The sequence below is a fragment of the Octodon degus genome, unplaced genomic scaffold, assembly GCF_000260255.1.
Source record: "Octodon degus isolate 3935 unplaced genomic scaffold, OctDeg1.0 scaffold00123, whole genome shotgun sequence".
Classification (NCBI taxonomy): Eukaryota; Metazoa; Chordata; class Mammalia; order Rodentia; family Octodontidae; genus Octodon; species Octodon degus.
This window is the reverse complement of record NW_004524699.1, coordinates 5,438,495-5,452,266: the sequence shown is the minus strand read 5'-3', so window position 1 is coordinate 5,452,266 and position 13,772 is coordinate 5,438,495. Positions and strand designations below refer to the sequence as shown.

The 13,772-nt window shown below is 48.4% G+C and overlaps 1 protein-coding gene across 3 annotated transcripts in view; it reads left to right on the top strand.

Annotated features, from left to right (window-relative positions):
* Positions 1-96: 96 nt before the first annotated feature.
* Fubp3 (far upstream element binding protein 3) overlaps positions 97-13,772 on the top strand; it is a 49,019-nt gene continuing 35,343 nt past the window's right edge. Inside the window, exons 1-2 of one of the 3 annotated variants that reach the window (XM_023700442.1) lie at positions 171-260; positions 1,113-1,971. Coding sequence is in view for 2 of the 3 variants with exons in the window: in XM_023700441.1 (XP_023556209.1) it covers positions 177-260 (84 nt within the window). In the remaining variant the exon portion in view is untranslated. Of the gene's footprint in view, positions 261-1,112; positions 1,972-13,772 lie in introns of all 3 variants that reach the window. The other 2 variants (XM_023700441.1, XM_023700440.1) reach the window with 2 other exon arrangements.

The following is a 13,772-nucleotide window of genomic DNA, read 5'->3' as shown; positions in this document are numbered from 1 at the left end:
CGCCCCGCCCCGCCCCGCCCCGCCCCGCCCCGCGAGCGCGGCTCTCCCCGCAGCGAGCGTCCCAGCGTCCCTTCCGCCGGAAGAGGGGAGACTTTCCCTTTCCGGCTACGGGTCCCCAAGCGGAGCGGGAGGCCGGACCCGGGAGCCGAGCGGCGGCGGCGGCGGCGGCGGCGGTAATGGCGGAGCTGGTACAGGGGCAGAGCGCTCCGGTGGGCATGAAAGCCGAAGGTTTTGTGGACGCTCTGCACCGGGTCCGGCAGGTACGGCCGCAGCCGGCTGGCGGGGGCGCGAGAGGCCGAGGCGGAGCCGGGCCGGGCCGGGAGGAGGGGGTCGAGCCTGGCGCGGGAGGCGGGCAGAGCCGACGCCTGAGCGAGCCCGGGAGTCTGCGGGCAGCTGCAGCCGGGATGGAGCGCCGCCGCCGGGCCCGGGCCCAGGCCCAGCCGGTCGGGCGGGTCTCCCGAGGTGCCCGAAGCCGTCGGGACAGAGTTTGCCCGCTGCGCTTGCCCCGTGGCGTCCCCGTGCCCAGGCTGGACCCAGGCACAGGGCAGCCCGCGCAGATTTCAGGGGTTCGCGAGGGCGTTAGGAAACTCGTGGTAGCAACCGGGTGTAGACGTGAGGCACTGTCTCAGGCCCGGTAAGTAGCTTGTTAAACCTTAGAAAACACCCGTCTTCGGACGCTTTTGAGGGTGGAGTGGAAGAAACTCTAGGCTATCTTATTTTGGAGGGTACTCTTCAGAGGATGGTGCTTAACCTTTTAAAGGATGGTCCCCAAGAAGTAGAAGTCGTTCATGGCAGTAATTTTCCTCCACTAGAGAGGATGAGATGCGGACTGATGGAGACAGCGAAACTTTACCACCTGACAATGTCGTGCAATTTTGTCCGATGTAAACTGGTTCTTAAGAGGTTAGAAGCGTCCCTGGAGAACGCTTGCCAACAGTACTCTGGTTTCTGGCATGATGCTGAGAAGAGATCACGTATTGTGTCTAGAACTTAAAAGTTAGCTGTACAACTTACGTTGCATCTTTTGGGGATCTTCATCTGCTCTTAAGTAATTGTAAGCACTGATGCTGTAAAAATTGGGCTGTAACTAATGACTGCTTGATTCCTAACAGAAAGCCACAGGACTCATTGTGTTAGAAGAAGGTCTCCACTTGGGCGCTTGAAGATGTGGTTTTTTTCATCTCTTTCCAGTATGCCAAGGGAGGGAATTGGCACCTGTCTGCTAGATACTGACTTCTCATGTTAATACTGATGTTCCTGTAGACATTACACTGGATCCCAGAACTTTCCAAACCTGTTTCTACCTAAAATTTTGTCTGATGAATTGTTGCTTGTTGCTTAGTTGTCAAGCAATCCAGTAGTGAGTGTCCATCTTGCTTAGACCACAGAGCATCCGGCTGGCTGTAATGGATGAACATGCCACCCAGCTCGCTTTCCACCATTCTGCTTGCTCGGAGATTACTGTGCTCTCCTCCACAGTACAGGATCCTGAACCTTGCCTCTCACTGGCTACTAATAATATAATGGCTTTCACTCTGTGCGATGTGTGACAGTCACCTTGTTGGCCTTCTATGTCCAGGAAGAATTTAGAGTCACTATCCTAAAAGAACTCAGACCCTCAGTTTCTAGGAGGCTTGTAGTTGAACATTAAATGAATCTTGAACTATTGCGAAGACCTTAATGCGTTTCTTGAGCCAGTGGTTGAACTCGTATTTTTGGACAGCCTGCTCAAGAGGGAGATCTCTGTTAAATGCTGACCTGATGTGGATTGTTGCAGCAGGGGTGTTTCACTCCTAGCAGTGAAAACTTCATTGGATTTGTTCTCAGCTGTGAGGTGCACCATTGACTGGAGCAGTAATGAGCCCGCTGGAGCCAGGGCTATAACTGTATTCCTTCTGAATTTAACAGCTGAAGGTCCTTACTGTCTCCAAGGATTTGATGGCATTTAAAAACTAAAGGAGAATCAAGTTTGTGAGTAATTTTAGGTTTACTTTATAGATATGCATTGGGCAAGGATTGCATGTTAGAAATCTGTAATACTGTGTGCGTGTAGTAAAGCTTACCGCAAAGGCTCTTGTATTATTTGGCCACCTAGAGGGTTACATGGCTCTCCTTCACCATTGAATACACATCATGTTGCAGAGTTGTGTGGGTTTTTTTTAAGGGTTGTGCTCCCCCCACCCCAGTAAATGAAAATAAGACGATATATTTCCTTATTTATGCGAGTACAAGACAGCCCTCCTTCCACGTTTCTGTACTCATGAATACCAGTGAAAGTCTGTGAAGAGCCTTTTGGGAAGTTTGTAAGCTGTCCTTTTTTTTTTTTTTTTTTTCCTTTTTGGGGGGGGGCGCTCCTGTGCAGTTTAGACTGGCCTTGAGCTCACAAGGAGCCTCCTGCCTCAGCCTCCAGAGTACTGGGATTACAGGCATGCACCACCACGCGCATCTGTAAATTGTCTTTTACCAGTTTTTCTAGAAAATCCTAGAGTGAATTGGTCCTGCTGGAATTTGAATCTGTAGTTTCTGTCAAGTCTGGTATGGGGAGTCCAAGCATCTGATCAATCACTGAGCTTCCTTTCTGGCATTTTTTAAAGCCTCTTGTGTGTCGTTTGGACTCTTCCTAACAACGACGACTGGTGATTGCTGGTAGTTCATTTGGGCATTGTATTCTTAGATCAGAAGAGTGTCTCTGAAGATGGCATATGAAATGTAATTTTTTTTCTCCAGTAGGTGCTGTGAGTTAATAGTATGTGACACAAAAGAGTAACTTACATCCATTCTGAAGAAATGTGATCTGATTCAGTCCTGTTGTTGAAGATCTAAAACTGGGTGTTTAGAAACGTCACGGCTGGTTCTTGGAAGTCATTGGTTAGCATGAATAAAATGTTTCTTCAATTAGTTTAGAGAAGATGGGATCCTAATAAAGATGGGATGTGGGCTCAAAGCTGAGGTCCGTCATCTTGTTCCATGATCTTATTCCACGGCCATACCGTGTACCGGTGTTGGGATGTCTTGAGTTACAAGGCACCTCACTAAATTATGGGCCAACAGGTACAAGTCGGCTTGCTAGCTTTTCAATTTCCCCAGGAAGTCTATTAATATTATAGTAGCACCTGTCCTTGAGTCCAGCCAATCACATGTTAACAGTGTGGGCTACCTCCATGTGACAGGTTCCCGGGAGCCTTCCATAGGCTGGGCCAGCTGTCTGTCAAACATCATCAAAAGATAAGAGGTTCTCTTGCCAGATTGCTATACTATGTTTTGTATGTGGGTGGGTGGGGGTGTACTGGAATTGAACCCAGAGCCTTCATGCTGAACCGCATGCCCTAGCCCATGTATTTATTTGCTGATTTATTTTTGAGTCAGGGTCTTGCTAAGACACAGAAGTTGCCAGGGTGAGCTTGAACTGACAGTCCTCCTGCCTTGATCTGCCAGATCCAGGCCTGGCTCTGCTGCTCCTCTTTTCATACTTTGAGCTCCTGTTTTGGTCTAGACCCAGACAATGCCCGTGCAAGTTGCGCTGCTGGCATATTCTGTTGCATGGAGTACAGTATCACAGTGGCCCTGCACCTAAATGACTGTGATCAAGCCATTGTAAAACCGATAGAAGTAATGTGTTGCCTTTTTAGGCTTAGCACTTAGTTTATACTCACACCTTTCTCGGGGAGCGGTTGAATGTTGCATCGCCTCAGAGATTTGCAGTCCTCTAGGAGTGCTTCTCCGTGCTGCTGTTTCCCACTTGAGCCTAAGCAGCAGATAATTGGAGTGAACATGTTGTGCTTTAAGATGCTGACTCGTCTACCAGCACTGAATTTCCTTTAAGAGAACCTTGTACATCTGCCCTTAACAGAACAAGCTCGGGCTGGGGAGATGGCTCAGTGGAATAAGCACTTCCCTGGCAAGTGCAAGGGCCTGAGTTCAATTCCCGGTTCTGCCAAAAAAAAGAAGAAGAAGAAGAAGAAGAACAAGCTCCATTTATTGGCTGTTGGCTACACCTTGAGAGATCCTGCCTTTGCTCATTTCATATACGGACAACTTCCGTTGCCTGATGGATGCCCAGATCACAGTTCTCTTATGGATGGCTCAGGGGCTAGAAAAGATTTACAGTGGAGGCTTGTTTTGTTTGACCCACACAGCTTGGTGTGCTGGATGCTTGAGAGATTTAGCTCTCTTGTGGACAGACCCCTGTTGAATCACTCAGTAGACATTTTACAGGGCACTTAACTCCTGCCGGGGCACTTGGTGGCCATCTCAGGAAACCAGTATCTGCGCGCCATCCAGGGACCACTCTTGTAACTGATGAGACCCAGTAAAGCACCCTGTAAGGAGCAAGTCCTCCTTAGAGAGTGTGGGGGATGTTGTGGAGCCTGCTGGTGTCACTGGACGTTAATGGAAGGGCTGAGCTGCCTTTTGGTATTGAGAAGTGTATGGTAAATGGACTGTACTTACTGAGTGCTTCTGAGACTTGTCGCTCTCAGCTGAGCCTTCACTCAGTCTGGTATTCCAGGTGTATGATCAAATTTTGCTTTCTTCCGAAGCTTCCATTGTCTGGTAGATACCTAGATCGTGATTCTCACACAATACCAGTGCTTATAAGTGAGAGTGATTTTGCATAACAATTGAGATTTTAGCCTCTCTAGAGGCTCTGGTGGCTTTGCTCTCAGGTCCCCTCACCCACCAGATCTAGCAGTAGCTGCCTCCTCTTCCCCTGCGCTGTGGCTGTGAGTTGCCTTCACTCTTGGGCTTTCCTGCTCTTTCAAGATTCCTGAGTGACTGTGATCCCTTTCTGGTTTGTGAGCCCACCATCTCTGTTTTCCCTGAAATTTCTGATGGAAAGAACTCTGGATGGAAGCTTAGGGGCCCTGAGCCTTATAAGTAGTTGCAAGACCTTGAGCTAGGTTGTCCGTACAGGGTTTAAGTATAGGCTATTAATTCTTACGTCATCCATGGAAGAGTTAGTGGGCAGCCGGGTTTAGGGTATACATGGGTAAGATGAATTGGCTTCTTCTGTCGCCCCACATGTTCTGTGCACTGACCCCTGCGTGGTTGGCAGGTATGCATCATAAGTATGCGGGAGTTACGAGATGCTGTGCCCTCTTCATGGAACCAAGTCACATTCTGTGACTCAAGCTTCAGAATATGTAGGCTAGGGATGTAGGCAGGCAGTAGAACGTAAGGCCTGGGCCCAGTCGTAACACACACGACAAGGAAGCAACACTTAGGGAATGTGTTAGACGCTCTCAGCAGTCCCAAATCCATGAACGTTCAGAGTTTCTCTCTAGATGGAATTGAAAAATTTTTGACCTTGTTGTTGCAGTTCTTTTGCTTATATTGGGTATTCCAGCTTCCTCTATCTTGTGTTCTGAGCAATCCTTTTATTTGCTGCTTTACCTTAGGAGCATTCCAGTGGAAATGTGTTATATTTGGAATTTTATTAAAAAGGTTGGGGGGCTGGGGAGATGGCTCAGTAGAATAAGTGCTTCCCTAGGAAGCACAAGGGCCTGAGTTCAATCCCTGGTTCCACCAAAAAAAAAAAAAAAAAAAGATTGGGAAGAATTGTGGTTACCATTTCTGGAGTCAGGAACAGTATTTTTGTCCAATAATGGATTGTGACAAATCACTTGCCAGGCTGGGTGGTGCTGGTAGAAGTAGTAGTGCCCTGCAGATCTCTTCTCATTACTTGAGGGGCCACCGAGTCTTGCCCTAGGTACTGAGCCAGGGCAAAGACTCGGACAACTCTGTAGCTGTTTCATTCCTTGTGGAGTTAGGGTCATCCTCACAAGGTCATGAGAAGGGCCGGCCAAATAGCTCAGCGGATTAAAAGGGGCCAGGGCTTTGATTCCCAGGCCTGCCATGCTGGCCTTTCCCAGGGGTGCGCTGAGACAGGGATTGAGACTGGGTGTGGTGGTGCACGCCCGTAATCCCAGCTCTTAAGAGGCTATAAACAGGAGAAGCACTACAAGTCTGATCTAGTGGTAAGACCCTGAATACCCTGTAGACCCTTCCCTAAAATACAGAAAAAGAGAAGGAAAAAAAATCCGAAAACAAGGTAATGATTATCAGACCCAAAAGCTACAACTCTTTTTGCGTAGGTCCTGCTTTACCTTGGTCTTAACCATCCAGCAGAAAAGTATAAAAACGAAGCATAGGGGCTGGTGAGATGGCTCAGTGGTCTAAGGCACCTACTTAGAACAAACTAAGCCAAGCAAAGCACAGGGACCGAGGTTCAATCCCCCAGCACCACATGCCAGCCAGCCCCGCCCCCTGGTGGGCTGAGCTGGCCACACTCAATAAATAAATAAATAAATAAATAAATAAATAAAATAAAAACGAAGCATAAGAAGTAAAGCCATGCTGTTATGTTGAGCTGTGGGGGACTCAGGTCAATAATTTCTGACATTGCCAGTCAAGCGGAAGACCCAATACTATTATGGGCTACCGGACCCTTTTAGAATATTTTGCTGAGTTTACACACCTATGATATTCAAATAATGGAACTTAACAAAAAAAGGGGATACAGATGAATGTCCATTTTTCTATTTGTGTATTCAGGGTGGTTAGGATAGATATATAGTTACATTCTCTTAATGAATAGAGGGATTTTTACAAACACCATTCGAATTGTGTTTGTAAGTAGGATATCATGTCCGCATCTTGTACAGCAATTAACCACTGGGAAGAATGTATACAATGTGTTAATGTTTGAAACTGTCTCATTACTATTTGTTTCTCAAATTATGGGGGAAAAAAACCCAAACAAGGCAATGAGAAAAAGGCCACCATATCACGTGCGTCTGATTCTGTACATGCAGCACTCCTTGGGTCCCCGTCGTCCGCATACTGTGAGTAGTTCCTGTGCTGGGTCAGTCGGGTCTCCATCACCATTGGATTGCTTGTTCTGGTTTATGCCAGTAACTAGGGCAGGATGGGCAGGGCCTGGTCCCTGATGACAATAGCTGCCGTTCAGGGAGCCTGTGTAGTGCTGGCTGGCAGGCAGGCATTCTTAGGTCTGTTCTCTTCATTTGATGGTCCCAAAGTCCCCAAGGAGAGCAGTCGCGTGAAGTGGCAGACTTTGAACTCAGACTTCGAAGTCATTCAAGTTCTGTTCTGCCACTTAACTAGCATAATGGCTTGGACAGATCAATTAACTTTTTTAAGCCTCAGTTTTCTCATCCTTAAAATGGAAGTCAGGCCAGGTGTGGTGGAGCACCCCTGTAATCCCAACACTGAAGAGGCCGAAACAGGAGCATCCCTATGAGTTTGAGGCCAGCGTGGGCTACAGAGACCCTGTCTCCAAAAAAAGAAATCACTCAATCAGTGTTGGTAGTTTTTCTGGTTTTTTTTTAAGCTAAGCTGTGAGAAGTGGTGCACACCTGCAATCTCAGCTCCTCTGGAGGCTGTGGCAGGAGGATCTTGGTTGGAGGCCAGCCTGGGAAATTAATGAGACTCTCCACAAGTGCATGAAGAAATAATAATGGCTAGTGGGTGGGGTCGTGGGGTCGTGGTGCGGAGCAGGCGGTGCCTACTGGAGGGGAGCCTGAGGCAGGCTTCTGATGCACCAGTAACTTCCTGTCTCCTTCCTTCCCTCCCATTTTGGGCTGGAACCCAGGACTCAGTAGTGCCAAGCACCTACCCTGCCAAGTCTGCCACTGAGATATACCCCCATCCGGATGTGCTGTTTTTCCATCTGGCTGCCAGTTATGTAGGTGTTTTAGATTGTGAAGATACAGTGAGCTGTAAATTTAAGATGTGTGTACTTTTCTGTATCATTATTAGACTTTAGTAAAAGGTTATAGTTGCAGACCTTGGTGGTTTCTTACTCTGTAGTGCTGAGTGCTTTATATTTGTTACCTTGTATCCCCATGGATACAGTGCTAGGCGGACTGGCTCCAAATCCCATAGTAAAGAGAGCAGCAGCTACTTTGTAAGGTCACTGAAGATTAAACGAGGGCACTGGCAGGCACTTAGTAAGTGCTCGATAAATCTGATCTACTGTCTTTTGTGACATTAATGGCAGTAGGACGGGAGAGTAGAACTTGGCTCTGGCCCCATCCTCTGGGCCCTGTCTCTAGGCCTCACTCGGAGCCCCCTAGGTTCTCCTGCCTTGGCACACAGCACTTCCTCCAGCCCCAGGGAGCGGGAGCTGCTTGGTCCAGCCTGCACATTTGCATTGTCCCAGGCAGGGCGGCTTTGCTGGCCCCAGAGCCCGGTCGCAGGGCCCCAGGCTGGGCTTCCGTGCTCCAGGTACAGAGACCCTGTGCTGGGTCCCTGGAATGAACCGTAGCTTTATTAGCGATGGAGTCTGAAGACTGTCAGTTGGAAGAGGGCACCGCAGCTTGGAATCTGTAACATGAGCTATTTTTTTGAGGGGAGGACTGGGGATTGAACTCAGGACCTTGTGCTTGCCAGGCAAGCACTTATTCTATTGAGCTATCTCCCCAGCCCAACATGAGCTATTTTATGAGGTCCATATTCCCCTTCAGGAGTTTGCCATATCCATATATCCTCCATATACTATTCATTTGTTTTTTTGTTTTGTTTTGTTTTAAACTTAGATTTGTTTAAAATATTTTTAAAAGCAAAGTAAATCCTCATAAATGGAAAACACTCACACATAGAAAATTACCAAAACAAGCGAGGCGTATTGGAACATGCATGTAATCATGGGGGTGGGTAGGCTGGAGGATCCGTGGGAGCTCAAGGCCAGCCTGAGCCGCGCAGCGAGACCGTCTGAGAAAGACAAAGAAAAGCCTAAACGTTACTAAAACAAGGAGTTAGGTTTTCCTGCATTGATCTGTGGCTGTCCCAGAGTCACCTGCATATGTGCTTTTGGGAAACGGGCTCAGCCTGCGCTGTGTTTTACAGATGCTGTGGGCAGGGCCCCCATGGCGCTCTCCCCAAGATCGCATGCATATTGGGATAGCTGACTGCAAAACCAGGCCTCCTGGTCCTGGGACGGTGCTCCCATCCCCCACATCTGAGTCGCAGCCGTGGAGGCCGAGTGTCTGGCGTTGGTTTACTTTTCATCTATCACTGTGCTGAAAATAGTGCAGAGAGTGAGATAACCCATTGTCTCCCCCACACAGAGTGGGGAAAGCGCCTCGTGTGGGAGTCCGCTCAAGGTCGTGCTCAGAGACAGGGACCAGGGCGGCTTTGCTTCCGGGACTCGTCTTCTGGCTCCTTGTGCACTGAAGACTGGAGTAGCTGCTGCTTCAGCCATCAGTTGGGCTATGTCTGAGCTCCAGGGCCTGAGTCCTCAGGAGCTGAGGTGTTCAAGGAAGCGGGAGGTAGAGGACAGGGAGGTAGGCTTGGGGCTAGGGAGCCAGATGCAGTGCAGCAGTGATGGCGAACCTAGGGTGGCAGCCAGCTCCTTGTTACCATGAAAAGCTCTGAAAAGTTCCCATCACTGCTCAGCAGTCGGGAGGCCTGGGTTTCCACACTGTCTGCCAGTTCTGAGATGACGGATGACTTTGGGAGGTCACTCAGTTTCTGTGAGTCTGTTTTCTCATTTTAAATGGGCACAGTAGGGAAACATTGGTGGTTTATAGTATTGGAGTATATTGTACAGTGTACTATGAATGTAAATTACAGCATTATTGGACATGTAATGGTGAGCTCACACCTGATGGTTTGTGAGTCTACTGCCTTTAGAGTTATGCCTTTTTCTTTTCTCCATTTCTGTGTGTGGCACAGGGTCTTACCACGCAGCTCAGACTCCTAGCGATCCTGCTGTTTCAGCCTCCCCAGCGCTGGGTTTCAGGTGTGCGCCAGCACGCCTGGGCTCGGTCACGGGCTCCGCACGCCGCGGGCGCGGCATGCGGGACTGGGCAGCCCGGTCCCTGTGCTTGCCAGCGCCCGTGCTGAGTCTGCTGAGCCAGCATGCTGGCCCTAGCTCTGCCTTTCAAACATTCCACCCTGCTCCCTCACAGTGGACATTTCCCACGTTGTGGATGACTGAAGCAAGTATGCATTTAAAAAATGCAAATCTGAAAGCTTTAGTTACATTTTAGAAGGTACTTGTTGATTTAATAAAAATTAGAACTAGGCGATTAATATAAAACTTCGAAAATATCAACTTTTGGGGAAATAACATCTAGGAACGTGACACTGCTCTGTAAATTATAAGGGAGCCTAAGGGCTTAGTGACACATTTCAGCTCCTTCCTTCCATTCTTCCTTTTTATGGTACTAGGGATTGAATCTAGGTCTTGTGCAAGCGAGCAAGTGTTCTACCGCTAACCTACATAAGCACTGTCCCTGGCCCCTTTTAATTTTTTATTTTATTTTGAGACAAGGTCCTAAATTGCCCAGGCTGGCCTCAGATGTGTAATCCTCTGTCACAGCCCCTGGATTGTCTGGGTTCCAGGTGTGTGACACTGTGCCCAGCTCACACCCTCCCTTAGAAGGGCAAGGAATTGGAAGCTAGGAAAAGCTCTCAAAAGCAGTGGGGAAAGGGCGGCTCATGAGTTCAGGGGCTTGTCTGCCCAGGCAGCATGTGATTCGATACCGAAGCCTGACTGCTGTTCGGGGCTTCCCAAGAAGCACGGCCGCTGCGCCTTTCTGCTCTGTTCTGGAGTCACTGGAGTCATCTTTGCTGACACTGGGCACGTTTGGGGCCTGTTATATTTTCTATGTTACAATACAGAAGATTGAACCCAGGGCCTCTGCTCGGAGTTACATGCTCAGCCATGTTTTTGTTTTGCAGTTCTGGAGATTGAACCAAGGATTTTGCACTGAGCCTACATCTCTGGCCCATTTTTTATTTTACCTTATTTTTTTTGTTGAGACAAGGTCTGAGTGAGTCACTAAGGTTTCCTAGACTGAGCTCAAACTCTTAGTCCTTTTCCTCAGTCTCCCAGAGGGCTGGGATTCTAGGTGTGACTGCCCTGCCCAGCGTGGGACCAGTAATTTTCACAACCCTTATACTAGGCTAGCTGTTGGCTGCAGCATGCCATTACGGACGGGCCTCTGTGGGGTAGAAGCCGCTGCCACATTCTTACCTTTGCAGTCCACCTGCTTTGCTGGCTGAGTCTTTAAAGCAGTGTTTGCCTCTTGAGTAGCCAACCACCAGCACGAGCTTATCCTAAGCAGATCTGGAGGGATTGTGGGCGGGGGGAAATTCCGTGGCGCAGGATTTCTCTGTCAGTGCCTTCTTCAAGAGCAGGAGCCCCTACCCTGAGACTTGCTCTGTGTGTGTGTGTGTGTGTGTGTGTGTGTGTGTGTGTGTGTGTGTGTGTTGGGGGACAGTATTGTAGACAAGCACTCATCCAGGCTTCCATCCTCCTTGGCAGAAACGGCATGAGCCAGCTGCCCTGAAGGTCCACATAGTACACGTTGCGTGCTGGCCTTGTGCCCTGTGCGGTCTCTGCAGCTCGTCGCGGCACCATCATGCGGGGGCAGCCCAGACCATGCAGAAACAAGGAGCCTGGTGTGTTCTTCTCATGGCCAGAACACTATGCCTGGCACCTGCAGCCTGAAGAAGAGGTTTATTCTGGCCCATGTTTAGTCTGTAGTCTTTGCAGGAAGGCGTTGTGTGGAATGGCCTCGGCGGAGGAGAGCTGCTCGGTCACGGTGGGCAAGCAGCAGAGAGCCAGGGAACCGGGGAGCAGGAGCGAGGCCCCATCGGGTGATACCTGTAACTGCCCCCTTTCAACAAGGCCCCACCTCCTCCGTCACTTTAATGTCACAGCACCCCACGATCCAGAAGCGCCTCCTTTGAGGACAGGAGGCCCTGTGGGAGCGTCTAGACCCAAGCCGAGCACGTTCTACGAAGACTTCGCCGGCTCTGGAGGTTCCCCCTGCCTAGGGCTCTGCGCAGGTCTGTGGCTCTGGCCCGTTCCGGTTTGGTTATTTACTTTGAGACAGGCTTGTTTGTTTGTTTTAATCAGATTCTGTTGGTACATTTTAGGTACGCAGAGCAGTTGCACTCATGGGAAAGCATTTGCGCCTATATGTGGTGTAACTTGTTTCCTGTTTTCCCCATTTTGCTACCTTCAACTCCTCCCAGTGTACAAAAGCTTTTTTTCTTTTTCTCGCTTTTTTTACTTTTCCCTTTTCTTTTCTTCCTTTCTCTCCCCATATCCCCTCCTCATTTGAACATTTTCTTCCAATTTCACAATACGTGTTATACAGGTATAATTTTGGTCTTTATTTTCAGTTTTGGTTTCTCATACCAAAAGAATCATGCATGTATCCCAAGTGTGTATCCATTTACCTAAAAATGTCTTGATTGTCGTCTTCTTTATGACAAGGTAGTACTCGGTTGTATTAAAAAACCACATCTTCTTTATCCATTCACCAGTTGATGGGCATTTGGGCTGTTTCCAAGATGTGGATATTGCAAACTGTAGCGCCATAAGCGTGGGAGTGTGCATGTCGCCGTGGTGCTTTTCATCGTATCAGGAAGATATCTGGGGCAAATGGAACCTGTAGTCCTGCTTTTTTGAGGAACCTCCACACTGAGTTCCTCAGTGGTTGCAGCAGTCTACGCTCCAGCCAGCCGTGGAGAAGGTTTCCTTTTTCCTCACAGCCCTTCCAGCGTTTGCTCTTGGTTGATTTCTTGGTGATAGCCATTCTTTCTGGTGTGAGATGGAATGTTAGTGTTGTTTTAATCTGCACCTCTAGAATGACCAGTGATACGCAGCAGTTTTTCATATATTTACTTGTTTTTTGTGCTTCTTCATCTGAGAAGTGTCTCTTTACTTCAAAGAGCCGTTTTGGGTTGGGTCTTTAAATTTGGGGGAATCTGAATTTTTTTTTTTACTATTGAGATATTATACATTCTAGATACTAGTCTTTTGTCCGAGAAGGAACTGACCAAAAAAAAAAAAAAAAAAGCTTTCCCATTCTGTGGGTTATCTCATCAGTCTGATGTTGTTTTTTTCCTGCTGCGCCAAAACTTTTTAGTAAGATGAAGTCCTAGTTTATCTTTGACATATGGAAAGCCGATTTTTTCCAGTACCATTTATTAAAGAGGCTGTTATCACAGTGGCTTTTTAGTATAATTTGAAGTCAGACATTTTGATATCCCCTGCTTTGCCTTTGTTGTCCAGAATTGCCTTTGCTATTGTAGGTGAGACGGGCTCTTGCTAAATTACAGAGTTGTCCAGCGTGGGTCAAACTTGTGACCCCACTGCCTCAGCCTCACAGTATGCTGGGATTACAGGTGTGCACCACTTCCCGGGCTTAAACCGTATTTAAAAATAGCTGATTCGGCAGTCGTGTTGCCAGATTCCTGGTCTGGACTACTCCTCACTGTGTCTCCACCTTTGACCCCTTACAATCTCTGAAGCTCTTTTAGATACATAAATACAAGCTTAGCCAGAAATTGAGTGTGTTTTTCCACTGATTTCAGTCTGTAGTAGCCTCCCATCAACTGTCCGGTAAACCCTGAGCTCCTTATGGTGGCCCCGCGTGAGCTGCCTGTTAGAACGTGGCAGCTCCCTTGCATGAAGGCACCATTTTTCTCTGTTGACACTTGCGCCAGCCTCGGGCCCTTCTTATGAGCTGTTTGCTCTGCCCGGGACCATCGTCCTTTCTTTTCCTGTGGCCAGCTCTCTATCACCGTTCAAGTCTCACAGGGACATTGCCTCTGCCCAGGACCACTTTTGGTTGAGGATTTGCTTATTTGTGAAGGATTTCTAGTGATCAGATTGTGCTTTGTTCAGGAACCTTTACCATCCTTTGAGAAACTGAATAAACGCCGGGGAGATGGCTCAGCGGAATAAGCGCTTCCCTGGCAAGCGCAAGGGCCTGAGTTCAATCCCCAGTTCC